General features: G+C 38.1%; 1 protein-coding gene across 2 annotated transcripts; it reads right to left on the bottom strand.

The window, feature by feature from the left end:
- Positions 1-7,617: 7,617 nt before the first annotated feature.
- LOC129480444 (selenide, water dikinase 1-like) lies at positions 7,618-9,902 on the bottom strand. Of its 2 annotated transcripts, XM_055274209.2 has the most exons (2): positions 9,105-9,901; positions 7,618-8,897 (listed from the first exon to the last, which is right to left on the bottom strand). In XM_055274209.2, the coding sequence occupies exons 1-2, from the start codon at positions 9,852-9,854 to the stop codon at positions 8,676-8,678; spliced, it is 972 nt and encodes a 323-aa protein (XP_055130184.1). In that variant the 5' UTR covers positions 9,855-9,901; the 3' UTR covers positions 7,618-8,675. The 2 variants fall into 2 exon arrangements, with proteins under 2 accessions (XP_055130184.1, XP_055130183.1); XM_055274208.2 differs by having other exon boundaries at positions 7,618-9,902.
- Positions 9,903-15,718: the final 5,816 nt, after the last annotated feature.

Below are 15,718 nucleotides of genomic sequence, written 5' to 3'. Positions count from 1 at the left end.
ATAGATAGATAGATAGATAGATGATAGATAGATGATAGGTAGATCGATAGACTGATAGAAGATAGAGAGATAGACCCTAGTTCTTCAGATATCTGGTTTGCAAATACTCTCTCCAAGTCTGTAGCTTGTGTTTTCATTCTCTAAACAAGATCTTTCACAGAGCAAAATTTTTAATTTTGATGAAGTTCAATTAATCAATTTTTTCCTTTAATGAATTTTGCTTTTGGTGTCAACAATTCTTTGCTTAGTCCTAGATTCTGAAAGTGTTCTAATTTTTTCTAAAAGATTTTTAGTTTAAATTTACATGTTCGTTTTGCATTAATTTTTATACAAGGTGTGAGATGTAGGTCAAGTTTAATTTTTGTTGTTATTGTTGTTGCTTGTAATTGTCCAATTGTTCTCTCACAATCTGATGAAAAAGCCACTTTTCAAAGTTCCACTGAGTTGCTTTTTCACCTTGCTACACCTGCATCGGGCAATTTTTGGGCTTCTTCTTTCAAAAGTCGTGGTATTCAAGCTCTGAGATTCTTTACGCTGTTTGATCTAGTCTATTGTTGAAGTTTATGAATATATTTTGTATTTCAGTCAATGAATTCCTAAGTGTCAGAATTTGAAACTGTTTCATTGATCTATTGTATCTAAATTTCCACCAATACCATACAATATTGACTACTGTAGTTATATAATAAATTTTTAAAAACTGGAGAATCATTTTTCCCACTGCATTCTTCATTTTCAAAGTTGTTTGACTATGCTAGGAGTTTTTCTTGTTATCGTTTTCATATGAATTTTAGAATAATCTTAGTTATACCTAAAAATAATGCTGTCATTTTGACAGAGGTTTTTCTTGAATTTTTTAAAATAGGTATACCAGCTAGGGGAGAATTGAAGTCTTTACTATGCTGAGTTTTCCAAAATATAAATACAGTGTGACTTTCCTTGATTTATTTCACCAGCTTTTTGTAGTATTTTTCTTTTCTAAAGGTCAGTTATGTACATTTTTTGTTAGATTTATACATATTTTATTTTTTTCAGTGATTGTAAACTCTATTTTTAATATTTTGTATATGTGTGTTTAATGCTAGTATATAGTAATAAAATCAATTTGTATATGTTTATCTGAGTTTTTAAATAAAGCAATGATGAATTAATTCAAATTTTTCTGCGTTAATATAATCATATATTGTTTCTTTCAACTGTCAAATGGTAGATTACTTTGATTGATTTTCAAATATCAAACCAATGTTGCATCCTTATAATAAACACCACTTACTCGTGGTGTATAATTATTTTTATATATTGCTAAATTCTATTTGCTAGCATTCTTTTGAGAATCTTGAAATTATATTTATGAGAGGTATGCATCTACATTTTTTATACCATCTTTATGTGGTTTTAGTATCAGAGTAATATTAACTTCATAAAACCTATTGAGAAATATTTCTTCCTCTTTTGTTTTCTTCAGGAGATTGTGTAGAAATGTTAATTCTTCTTTAAATATATAGTAGAATTTTCCAGTAAAACCAACTGAGCCCAGATATTTATCATTTAAGAGATTTAAAGTTAAAAATTCAAAGTCCTTATTGGTTATAAAACTATTTGAAGTTTTGTAAATATGCATTTATTTTGTAATGGATGAGTTTTGGTGGTTTGTGCTTTCGAAAATTGGTCATTTAAAATTCATGTGTAATGTCATCTGTACTATTTTCATATTATTTTGATGTCTGCTGGGCCTATAGTATTGTCCTCATTTTATTCTTGTTGTTGGTAATCTATATTTTATGTATTTTTATTTCTCAGTTGTCTTGGAAGTTTGTGTTATTCTTTCCAAAAAATAAGGTTTTTGTTATTTTCTATTCTGTTCTGGTTTTTAATTTTATTAATTTCTGCTCTTTTTATTTTACTTCTGCTTATCTTAATATTGCTTTGCCATTCTAATTTTAGTTCTTGAAGGAAGAAGCTTAGGTTATTGATTTTATACTTTTCCTCTTATCTAATGTATTCGGTTCTGTAAATTTATCTCTTGGCACTGCTTTAGTTGAAGTTCACAAATTTTAATATGTATTTCTAATTGAATCTTATTCCCATTTTCATTATGAATTATATTCTTTATTTCATTTTCAGATTATTCATTGCTCATATGTAAAAGATAATTGTTTTGTTTACTTATCTTCTGCCACCTTGTTGTAGTTGCTTATTAATCCTAATAACTTTTTGTGGATTCTTAAAAAATAGTCTACAAACAAGATCATGTCATTTGCCAGCGAATACTGTTTTACTTCTTAATTCTCATTCTGGGTGCCTTTTATTTCTTTTGCTTCTTCTTTTTTGAGACGCAGTCTCGCTCTGTCGCCCAGGCTGGATGGAGTGCAGTGGCACGATCTCGGCTCACTGCAAGCTCCACCTCCTGGGTTCACGCCATTCTCCCGCCTCAGCCTCCCGAGTAGCTGGCACCACAGGCGCCTGCCACCACGCCAGGCTAATTTTTTGTATTTTTAGTATAGACAGGGTTTCACCGTGTTAGCCAGGATGGTCTCGATCTCCTGACCTCATGATCCACCTGCCTCGGCCTCTCAAAGTGCTGGGATTACAGGCATGAGCCACCGCGCCTGGCCTCTTTCGCTTCTCTTATTGCATGCAGTGATTCTTCCAGTACTAAGTTTAATAGGAATGCAGAGAGCAAATATCTTCACCTTTTTACTGATTTATGGGAAAGGCATTCAATCTTTCACCATTGAGTATATTTGCTTTTTATTTTTTGTAAGAGCCCTTTATGTCAAGGATGTTCTCTTCTATTCCAACTTTGTCAAGAATGTCTTTAAAAAAAATTTGTTTGTTTTTAAATCATGAATTGATATTTCATTTTGTCAAATGCTTTCTCTTTATCTCTTGAGATGATTAAAGCCATTTTTTTCTTTACTGTATTAATATGGTATACTACATAACTCATTTTCTGATGTTAAACTAATCTTGCATTTCTGGGATAAGTTCTAATTAGTCATACTGATAATCCTTTTTGTATATCATTAAATTTTGTTCACAGAAATTTTGTTGAATATTTTTGTCTACATTTAATAGAGTTATTTGTCATTTTCTTTTATTGTAACGATTATCTGCTTTTTGTATAAGGGTAATACTGTTGTCATTGAATTAACTGAGAAGTGTATCTCATTTTTATTCTGAAAAAGATTGTGAAGTATTGCAATGTGTGGAGTATTGCATTATTTCTTCTTTAAATGTTTGCTAAAGTTTGCTAGTGTAACCACCTTGGCCTGAGTTTTTCTTGGTGGGAAGTTTTTTGGTTACTAATTCAATTTCTTTACCTCTGTTGTAGCTTTTTAAGGCAGTCTAACATGTATACTTTGGTATCTCATTGTGGTTTTAACTTGCATTTCTCTAATAGATTATAATGTAGATCATCTACTCATGTAATTATTTGCCATCACATATCTTTCTGATGCAGTGTCTGTTCACATATTTGGTCCATTGTTTATTTTTCTTATTGATGTGCTTTGATAATTATTTCTATAGTTTAGATACAAGTCCTTTGTCAGAAATATTGTATTAGTACATTTTCGCACTGCTATAACGAAATACCTGAGACTAGGTAATTTATAAAGGGAAGAGATTTAATTGACTCACAGTTCCACATGGCTGGGAGGCCTCAGGCAACTTACAATCATGGAGGAAGGTGAAGGGGAAGCAGGCACCTTTTTCAAAAGGTGGCAGGAGGGAGTGAGAGCAAAGGAATAAAAACTGCCATGCAGAAAACTATCAGATCTCGTGAGAACTCACTCATTCTCATGAGAAAAGCATGAGGAAAACCACGCACATGATCCAATTATCTCCCACCAGGTCTCTCCCTCAACACCTGGAGATTATAATTTAAGGTGAGATTTGGGTGGCAACACAAAGCCTAACCGTATCATTTCATCCCTGGGCCCTCCCAAAATCTCATGTCCCTTTCACATTTCAAAACCAATCATGCCTTCCCAACAGTCCCCCAACATCTTAATTCATTCCAGCATTAACACAAAAGTCCACAGTCCAAAGTCTCATCTGAGAGAAGGCAGTTCCTTGCCACCTATGAGGATGTAAAATCAAAAACAAGTTAGTTGCTTCCTAGATACAATGGGGGTATGGGCATTCGGTAAATTCTTCTATTCCAAATGGGAGAAATTGACCAAAACAAAGGAGCTACAGGCCCCATGCAAATCCAAAACCCTGTGGGGCAGTCATTAAAATGTAAAGCTCCGAAATGATCTCCTTTGACTCCCCTTCACATTCGGGGGCATGCTGATGCAAGGGTTGGGCTCCCATGGCCTTGTGCAATTTCTTCACAGGCTGGCATTGAGTACCTGTGGCTTTTCCAGATGCACAGTGCAAGCTGTCCGTGGATCTACCATTCTGGGGTCTGGAGGATGGTGACCCTCTTCTCACTGTTCCACTAGGCAATGCCTCAGTGGGAACTGTATATGGGTGCTCCAACCCCACATTCCTTTTCTGCACTGCCCTGACAGAGGTTATCCATGATCATATCAGCAGTAGACTTCTGCCTGGACATCCAGGCATTTCCACACATGCTCTGAAATCTAGGCTGAAGTTTCCCAACTTCAATTCTTGAGTTCTGTGCACCCAGAGGCCCAACACCATGTGGAAGCCACCAAGACTTGGGGCTCTTACCCTCTGCAGCAATGGCAAGGGCTGTACCTTGGCCTCTTTTAGCCATGGCTGGACGTGGAGAAGCTGGGACAGAAAGCACCAAGTCCTGAGGCTGCACAAAGTGGAAGTCCCTGGGCCTGGCCCATGAACTCTTTTTTCCTTCCTAGGCCTCTGGGCTTGTGATGAGAGGAGGGATGCTGTGAGGGTCTCCGACATACCCTGGAGACATTTTTCACATTGCCTTGAAAATTAACATTTGGCTCCTTGTTACTTATCAAAATTTCTGCAGCCAACTTGAATTTCTCCCTAGAAAATGGGTTTTTCTTTAAAACATCATGATTGGGCTGCATATTTTCCAAACTTCTATTCTCTGCTTCCTCTTGAATGCTTTGCCACTTAGGTATTTCTTCTGCCAGATACCCTAAATGATCTCCCTCAAATGTAAAGTTACACAGATCTCTAGGGTAGGGGCAAAATGTCACCAGTCTCCTTGCTAAAGCATAGCAAGAGTGTCCTTTGCTCCAATTTCCAATAAGTTTCTCATGTCTATCTGAGACCACCTCACCCCAGACTTCATTGTCCATACTATCAGCATTTTGGTCAAAAGCATTCAACAAGTCTCTAGGAAGTTCCAAACTTTCCCACATTTCCCTGTCTTCTGAGCCTTCCAAACTGTTCCAACCTGTGCCCACTACTCAGAGCCAAAATCACTTTCACATTTTGTGTATCTTTATAGCAATACCCCACTCTCTGTAGTACTAATTTAATGTATTAATTAGCTTTTGCACTGCTATAAAGAAATACCTGAGAGTGGGTAATTTATAAAGGAAAGAGATTTAATTCACTCCCAGTTCTGAATGGTTGGGGGAGGCCTCAGGAAAATTAGAATCATGGCAGAAGCTGAGGGGGAAGCAGGTACCTTCTTCACAAGGCCACAGGAGGGAATGAGAGCAAGGCAGGAAAAATTGCCACTGATAAAACCATCAGATCTCATGAGAATTCACGCACTATCATGAGAACAGCATGGGAAAAACCACTCCCATGTTCCAATCACCTCCCACCAGGTCTCTCCCTCAACAACCGGGGATAACAATTTATCAAGATGAGATTTGGGTGGAGACACAAAGCCTAACCATATCAACTATAATTTCCAAATATTTTTCTCAGAGTGTGTTTTTGCCTTTTCTTTCTCTAAACAGTTATCTTTCACTATGCCAAAATTTGTAATTTTAATGAAATCCAATCAATTTTTATCTTTTTTTCATCATGCTTTTGGTGTCATATCTAAAACTCTTTGCCCAACTAAAGTCACACAGATATATCTATATGTACATACAGATATAGATATAGATATTTTTTGAGACGGAGTCTTGCTCTGTCGCCAGGCTGGAGTGCAGTGGCACAATCTCAGCTCACAGCAACCTCCGCCTCCCGGGTTCATGTGATTCCGCTGCCTCAGCCTCCCAAGTAGCTGGGATTACAGGCATGTGCCACCACACCTGGCTAATTTTTTGTATTTTAGTAGAGACGTGGTTTTACCATGTTGGCCAAGATGGTCTCGATCTCCTGACCTTGTGATCCACTTGCCTCAGCCTCCCAAAGTGCTGGGATTACAGGCGCAAGCCATCACGCCTGGCCCGAAGTCACACATACATATTTCTGTCTTTTTTTCTAGCGATTTTATAGTTTTAGATTTTATATTTAGTTTTATAATCTATTTTAAGGCTTTGTGTCTAAGATGAGAGGTATAGGCTAAGATTCTCTTTACTGGCATTAAGATTATGAATTATTCATTTTTTCTTCATTGAATTGCCTTTCCATGTTTGTTCATGTGAACTTGCTGTATTTGTACGGGGCAGGTTTTTGTTTCTGTATTCAGTTCCGCTGACTGATGTGTCTATTCGTTTTAGAATTTATTTACTGTTTTTTAATATGGGATAGTGCTATGTTGTCCAGGCCAGTCTTAAACTCCTGGGCTCAAGTGATTCTCTCACCTCAGCATCCTGAGTAGCTGGGATTATATGTTCAAGCCACCATGTTTGGCTCAGTGCATACATGCTTTAGCCAATACCTACTGCCATGATTACTATATTTTTATGATAAGTCATGAAATTGGGTAATGTGAGTCCTCCAATTTTGTGGGTTTTTTTCTCAAAATTATTTTGTCTACTCTCATTCCTTGTCATTTTTCTCATCCCCTTGCTCTTTCTATATATACATATGTATTAGAAGTAGTTTATCAACATCTACCAAAATAATTCTAGAAATTTGATTGTGATTGCATTAAATCTATGAATTCTTTTTTTTTTTTACTCAGAGGTTTCCAACACACTTTATTTTGCAGACCACTGGTTTGTAGCTTTTGAGGACCAACATCTGTATCAATTCCTATAAAATGTCCAATCAATTTCAGTTCCGTAGCAGCCTCTTCCATACTGCACACCATACTTATGACTGGAGGTCCAGTTACACATGCATGAAGGCTGCCCTGCCCGCTGGTTCCTGGAGGAGGGCGCGTCTGAGTTCAAGCCTCTTCCAGGAGCTTGATCTTCCCAGGGGTCATTTCCTTTGGCAAGAAGTCAGTTTACATGTGTGGCTTTGGTGCCTGTGAGCAGGAAGCACCAGAAACGTGCAGGATGTGCTGCTTTTTCTCTCATGAAGACGGGCACTTGAGGATCCAGTGCCCTTGTGCTTAATGACAGGAATCCTTCCTCATTGCTTAGTAGGTTAAAATATAAGGAAGCCTCCATTTACAAAACACAGAGAACATCTTTTTAGATTGCCTATTTATTCTAGAACTACAAAATTTAATTCAAGAAAATATAGGTCCCATGAAAGACTTAAAAGTTTTATAAAACTAAAATCTAGTTTTTCCCGATAAATTGTACTTTAGGCAAAACCCTCCCAATGCTTCTAAAATAATACTAAAAGGGGCATCTGATTATATAAGAGCAATTTAAAAAATTAAATATTTATTTGAATAACAAGTTTAAGTTCGAGCTGCAATGTTGGCAATGCAGGTTTTTAACACAGATCACAAAAAGCGTGCACAAAAAAGTACTGGCGCAAAGGACAAAATAATGCTAAGAATTAGGCTAAATAGCTGCTGATTTTAACAAAAGGCCTGAAATCACTATACAAAATATAAAATGTATGAAACACTACCATCCACAGAACAGTCTTTATTATTGATTATATTTAAAAATTATTTGCGTAATTATATATTGAATTGTAAATGAGTATTATACATGAACCTCCATTCGGAAGGCAATTCCTTGTAGCACTGTAGAACATCTAATTACATTGCAAAAAGTATCCTTTTTTTGCTGTCGATAAAACAGTTAATGGTATTACTGTAAATATCAGGAAGGCTACAAAAAAAGAAATAAGATTTCTTTTTTGTCTTCAAAGTGTTTTCCATGCAGTGAAGCACTTGCTGTGTTAAACTGAATGCACTACTGGAGAATGTTCTGGGTCCGAGATGCTCTTGAGAGACAAGACTAGGCTTTTCAAATCAAACACTCAAAGGAATCATGCAACCCTCTTAGGACTGGGATACCGTCATGTGTCACTTACCAATGCTGTCTCTCCAGAAAACCATTCAAGATGCTTAAAAAAACATCAGACTTCTATGATAAATATACATAAAATGAAGACACCAACTGCTATTTGACATGACTACTGGTAATGTCTGTGCTATGTGAAAGCACCTTTAAAAACAACCTATGCGGCAAGAGCTAAGTGTCTAAAGATTCAAAATGAATCAACAGTATTGGATAACAATATAATTCTCAACTCAGAAGCTGCCTCAAGATTAGGTGCATCTTCAGTTAATGTAACAGGAAAAAAAGGCAATGGATTTTATTTTATTAATTGTATCCACTTACAAACCGACCTAAGGCCACCCCGATGTGTAGACACAATGAGATTTTTGTTGTTTATAGTCTTTAATTGAAGTGATAAGGGAAATAGTTCTATTTAAAAACAAAACCAAACAGCTATTTCTGTCTAGATTAAGAGGTGGCCCCGGGTGTGGGATTCACGTTTTGAGTAGCCACTTGTGGTGCGACCTCGATGATCCGGGGTTTGTCTTTGATTCTCGCTGTGCGGTTGCCCTTCTCTACAATCCCAATAATCCATGCTTGGTGGCCTTCACCGTATTTGGGGGACTTTATCTCTGCACAGAACCAAGCTGCTTGCTCACGTGGTAAACAGATCAGAAGGCCGCCTGAAGCCTCCAGGCAGGTCCCGTGCATGAGGCCGAACATGTTTCCGCAGGCCTTGCTCACCGCAGCCATCTTGGCCAGCACCGGGAGGTTGTGAATTACAAACGACACCTCGTTCCTCTGCTGCTTGACCAGGTTCTGCGCATGGCCCAAAATCCCGAAGCCCGTGATGTCAGTGGCGGCGTGGGCATCGAAAGTGTGCATGAGTCCTGCAGCTGTCCTGTTGAGCCTCGCCATGTTCATCATCGCCTCCTGGTAGGCCAGCTCTACATCTTCTTGGGTGACCACTAGTTTAATCTTATTCCATTTCTCAGGAATATCCAGCCACTGGTGCACAGCCACTGCCACCTGTGTCCCCAGGGGTTTTGTCAACACCAGCACGTCCCCTGGCACTGCATTGTCTGGCACGATAAATTCATTGGGCTGGCAGACAGTGGTAGCGACTCCTCCCAGGACAATCCAGGGGTTTAGTACTGTTTGGCTGCCCGTTACAGACGTTCCTGCTTCCTCAGCTGGGTCTTTAAAACCTCGGATAATCAGAGGCATCACTTTATCCCTTTCCCTGTTGGTCATTTTATTACTGACTCCAAGGAGCATCAGCATATTGTCACATTCCGTGACCCCCATTGCATAGAGGTCACTGAGGACATTGGCACATGCTATCCTGCCCATCATGTAAGGGTCGTCTACGATTGGGTAAATGTAATCTGTGGTTTGAACCAAGGAAAGCACACCATGCCTCAAAGGAATGACGCAAGTATCCATTCCAATGCCAAGCCTTGGCATAACGGCTCCCAGAAACTGCTCATCTTCTTGGAAGTGGTTCTCCTGTAAAGATTCCAGCAATTTTTGCAGGACATCTTGGGGCACTTTGCAGCCTGTGCCCTTCAGTTCAGTGAATCTGGTTAGCCGGAAGCTTTTGTCCAATTCGTAACTTTCCGAGTTAAAGGACTCCCGCGTAGACATGGTTCTTGGGTCCCGCTCTCCTCACAGCTCAGCCCCTCCCCTCCCTCTGCGGGTTGGCTGGGTTCTTCGTGGATCCACCCGCTCGCTTTGCGCCCTCCGCCTCCTCCTGAAAACGGGCCGCTCCCACAATGCACCGGGCACGGCCGGGCTCCCTTAAGCGTCGCCTGAATGAAAATGCCGCGCCCGGCGGCGGCGGCGGGGGCCCGGGCCCGCGCCTGGGCGCCGCGGGGTTTCGCCTGCCTCGGCGCGGCCCTGGGGGAGCGGGGCCGCTGTGCTCACGCCGGCTGGGCGCGCGGGGTATGAATTCTTTTGAGAAGGACTGACAATATAAGACTTCCAATCTGGTAATTGAATAATATCTCCTTTTATATATGACTTTCATTTTTTAATCAATATTTTTTACTTTTCAGTATATAGATCCTTCAAATTTTTGTCAGATTATATTGAAGTATTTCATTTTAGATAGTACTATTATAATAGTACTTTTTATAAAATTTAAATTCCAATTTATTACTAGTATGTAGAAATACAAAGGACTTTTAAATTAGATATTGTTATCTGTAACCTTTCTAAACATATTTGTTACAGCAAATTCTTCAGAGTTTTCTACTTATACAGCCATGTTTCCTGCAAAAAGAGAAAATATGTTGATTTTTCACCAATCTTCATCTTTCATTTTTATTTTTCATAGCTGATTTTGGTGGTTACGACTTCTAGTATAGTGTAAATAGGAGTGGTGACAGTGGACAGACTTGCCTTATTCTGACTTTAGAGAAAAATAATTCATTGTATCATCATTGTTAGTTGTAGGACTTTTTAGATACCTTTTTATAAGATTAAATTTTGATCTTCTTGGTAAAAATTTCACATATTGTGCTAAGAATTTCCACAGAAAAAGGATGGGGGAATGGGAATTAAGGCAGAAAAAAAAAGTCATTTAGGAAAGAAAAATACTTTACCCTGGTATATAGAAATCATTTAACTAAAAAGTGAACTATAGTCATTTCTAAACCAGAGATGCATTCTTAAAGTGTGATTCCTAGAACAGCAGCAGAAGCATCACTGGTAACTCAGAAATGCAGTCTTAGACCACACTTCCAAAGCCAGTCTCTGAATCAGAAACTGGAGGTGGAAACCAGCAGTCTGCCTTTTAACAAGTCCTCCAGCTGATTCCAATGTACATAACAGTTGGAGTACCACCAATCTAAACCATACGCTGCAACTCATAATATGTTTAAATACTTAACAAAATGGCAAAGCACATTAGGAGAACTTGTTTGTCAAATAAGAGCACATTCTCATCAGCTCTGCAACCAAGAACAGACCTTAATCAGTTTGTGCTTACAAAATCAAAAAACTCACACCCTGGGACCAATCTAATTGGAACATACAGAACAAAGTCAGTTCCATTTCATGGTGTTCCAACTAATGAAACTTTACCTCTCTGCCTAGAATGTAGAACTTTATTCTGCTCTAACATTTTATGCCTGCTTTCTCTGTAGCAAAGGATTTCCTATGTGAGTTCCTGATCCCCTTCTGTTCTGACCTGGTAGTCACACCTGTCAACAAGGTGCTCAAGTTCTGGCCTTTGGATTCTGGCGGAACATCAAAACTGCTGAGTAAGTAATCTCCCAATAGTTTATAACTGCAGCTTTCAAAATTTTGGAATCAGCAGAATTACTTCTTCAAATGAAACTTTACGAGAATTTCAATTTATAAAACGAATATATGCTGAGCCATTGTTAAGAAATGGAGGAGCTGAGTGGCAGCTGAGGCAGGAAAGAGGTAATCCTAGGTTCTTTTCCTGGTTTTGTGAGCATTTTAGACTTTATGAGATGAGAATTTTAGGCTTCATGAAATTCACTGATTAGATAATCACTCAGAACTGGGAACTGAAAGCTGAAAAATCAGAATATCTGGACACCAGTAACTTTCCAAGTCCAATATTTTAAACCAAACATAATTTGTATTTTTAGTGAAACTCATCAGTTAAATGACCTTCAAATTTTACACTAAATGGGATGTTTAAAAAAAGGAAAAGAGTGACAAATTTATTTGGTCACAATCAGTAAATACACTTTCCATTTTCAAGGTTGGATTTATGTTTCCTAGATAGACTCGCTTCTTCAGGGATAATGGTGGGGTAGATCTTGTTCACTTTATTTTACAAAAACTCTTCCAAGTATGCCATTTATATGTTCACATCAAATAATCTTCACGGATTGCATGAGGGTTAACTACTAGTAAATTACCAAATTATATTAACCTAAAGTTAAGTGACTAGAGCTTTTATTCTTCTTTTTTTAAGTTTTTTTTCTAAAACTCACTTGGAAAAATAATGATAGTGAAATAAGCACAAAGGCTAAGAGAAAACGACTATGGCCAAAAAAAAAAAAAAAAAAAATGATGATAGTTGATATGATTTGGCTGTGTCCTCACCAAAATCTCAACTTGAATTGTACCTACCAGAGTTCCCAGGTGTTTCAGGAGGGACTTATGGGGAGGTAATCGAATCATGGGGGCCGGTCTTTCTCGTGCTGTTTTCCTGATAGTAAGTCTCTGATGGGTTTATCAGGTGTTTCTGCTTTTCTGCTTTTGCTTCTTTCTCGTTTTCTTTTGCCTTTGCCATGTAAGAGTCTTTCACTTCCCACCATGATTCTGAGGCCTCCCCAGCCATGTGGAACTGTAAGTCCAATAAAACCTTTTTTTGTTCCCAGTTTTGGGTATGTCTTTATCAGCAGTGTGAAAACAGACTAATACAATATTGATAATGACAAATCTATTGTCTTTTGCTTAAATATTCAGTGAAAAATGTCTGCACAATCCTCTCTCAAGCATGATGAAAGCTACTATTTACTTTAGGGAAGTGAAAGTGTATTTATTATGAGGGAGCTTTCTTTTACTTTCACCGTGTTAAAGAAACTGTGTAGAAAATACGCATTTAAAAGATCATAACAAAGAGCAGAATTACCAAAAGAACCGACTGGCTAGCCACTGAAGTTTAACTGTTTCTTCAGGTACTCCAATATAAATGAGTAATTAATTTACTTTGATTCCCAAAAGTATTAATGACTATCTTCATCCTCCCTCATTGTCTGGAAGAGAGTAACACAGAAATCACTAGCAGTTTTCTCACTTCTAATTAAGTAAGCAAATATGCATTTACAGTTTTGAGAAGTATTCCTACCTAAATAATTATAAGTATGGATTACATTCTGTTTTAAATTATTCCAAAAGTTGAAATCACAGGATAAAATTTTCCTTAGTAATGCATGAGTCACCACTGTCCTAACACAATTTCTCAGATATGTATTCAATGTATTCGTGAACCTCTATTTTAGGACACAATTTATATAACACACAGCATTTATCATCTTACTTGTGTCTTGTAGAACAACAAATGGGCATGTTTTCTAAGTGTTTAAATAATGATTTGAGAAGATCCTTATAGCATCTCTTCGAGGTATATAGTAACACCTTTCTCCTAGCAGTAAGGAAACAAATGAAACCCCAAGATAGATCAAAGACTTGGTAAGAGACTGTGAGAATTTTTCAGGCCTCAGAACTGCATTATCATTGTTCACTGAGAAAAATACAGACAGAATATGAACACATTTGGCAATAACACTGAATTGAGCATTCTTGTCCTCCATTCAAAGTTATAAATCAACTTTCTTTCTCTAGAAAACTATATATTTACTGCATATCCCACATTTAACTCAAATCAGAACTTGACCTAATAGGCATATAAAAATGACATCAAGCAGTTACTTCTTGGAAAGACTTCTGGTTCCAAAATACTGACAAAGAAGCAAGCTGGCTTAACTATCCCCCACAGAAAACCAAAAACAAATATATAGTACTGAGATTATCACCAGCAATATCCCAGAATTCAAATAAGAGGATAAGACAGTTCCCAGAGCCAAAGGGAAGTGAAAAGACTCGAAGCACACGGAAGGAGAATCAAACCTCTGTATCCATGATGCCCCTGCCCCGAAAATGCCCCACATCAAGTGCATGAGAATTTTATAACTCATGATTTCTAGAGAGGGAAAAATGAAATTAAGATGGACTACCAGCTTCCCCATCATTTAAGATTCCCTGGCAGGAGGCCTGTCCTTACTTCAACCCACAGAGATCACCAACAGTATCTGAAGGGTAGAATATCCCTGACAATCACCCTAAACAAAGGAGGGAGGTAGGACTACCATCCCCTGCTCTGGAAACTCTGCTCTATAACTCTGCTAAAGGAGGTGCCAAATCAGAGTGGCTGTTCAGAAGCATCACATTGTAGAAGGTTTGTTCCACAGGTACCCTGAACACACATCTGTAGCCAGCCTTCCCACACTAATGGAATACCAGCTTTGGGACCTTCCCATTCTGACCTTCAGCATTCTGATTGTTTACTAGAACTGAGCCAAACCTAGGCTTAAAGGCCTTCAAGTGCTGAAAAGGAGGCAGTGACCTTGTTGGGGTAAAAATAAAAACATCAACAGGCAAATTACAAAAAAAAAAATCTAAGCAAATATATCCTAAAAAAAAACAAAACAAAACAGAGAGCAAAGACTAGAATAAGTAACTAATTCTTCAATGCAAATATATAGACATACATCTACAAGAAAAAAAAATGGAATCATGAACTCTTCAAATGAACAAAGCAAGGAACCAGTGACTGACTCCACTGGGACCATGGCATGTGAATGCTCTTAATAAAATTCTAAATAGCAGTTTTAAGGAAGCTCAGTGATTTCCAAGATAACCCAGAAAAGCAGTCCAGACATTTATTAGACACATGTAACAAAGAGATTGAAATAATTTTAAAAATCAAACAGAAATCTTCTAACTGAGAAAAACATTTGCTGAACTGAGAAATACATTAGAGGCTCTCACCAGCAGAATGGATCAAGCGTGAAAATGATCAGTGAGCTATTCAATAATATACATAAGACAAGAAAAAAAAATGAATGAAAAGGAAAGCTTACCTACAAGATATAGAAAACTACCTCAAAAGATCAAATCTAAGAATTATTGCTTTTTTTTTTTTTTTTTTTTTTTTTGAGACGGAGTCTTGCTCTGTCTCCCAGGCGGGAGTGCAATGGCGTGATCTCGGCTCACTGCAAGCTCCGCCTCCCGGGTTCATGCCATTCTCCTGCCTCAGCCTCCCGAGTAGCTGGGACTACAGGCGCCTGCCAACACGTCCGGCTAATTTTTTGTATTTTTAGTAGAGATGGGGTTTCACTGTGTTAGCCAGGATGGTCTCGATCTCCTGACCTCGTGATCCGCCCGCCTCGGCCTCCCAAAGTGCTGGGATTACAGGCTTGAGCCACCGCGCCCGGCCGAATTATTGCTTTTTAAGAAGGAGCTGAGCAAACACAAGGGGTAGAAAACTTAAACAGAAAATTTTCCAAATTTTGAAAAACGGACAAATATTTAAGTACAGGAAGGTTAGAGAACACTACATAACTTGACCCAAATAAGACTACCTCAAGGCAGGAATTAATCAAACTTTCCAAGGTCAAAACAAGGAGAGGGTTCTAAAAGGAGTAAGAGTAAGCAGAAAACAAGTTGTAAAAGAGCTCCAATTCATCAGGGAGCTGACGTCTTAATGAATACCACACAGACCAACAAGGTGTGGGAAGGCATATTCAATGTACTGAAAGAAGTAACTACCATTTAAGAATATTTTATCCCACAAAGCTATGTTTTACATATGAAAGAGAAACTCTTTCCCGGACAAACAAAAGCTGAAAAAAATTGCCAACACCAGCCTCTTTTATAAGAATTGCAAAAGGGAGTTCTTTCATCTGAAAAAAATCTGAAGAAAAAAAAAAAACCACCAACATTGAAAACATTAGAAGGTATAA

Source organism: Symphalangus syndactylus, chromosome 4, assembly GCF_028878055.3.
Source record: "Symphalangus syndactylus isolate Jambi chromosome 4, NHGRI_mSymSyn1-v2.1_pri, whole genome shotgun sequence".
In the NCBI taxonomy this organism is placed as follows: Eukaryota; Metazoa; Chordata; class Mammalia; order Primates; family Hylobatidae; genus Symphalangus; species Symphalangus syndactylus.
Note: the sequence above shows the minus strand (reverse complement) of the source record. Positions and strands in the feature narration are given on the sequence as shown.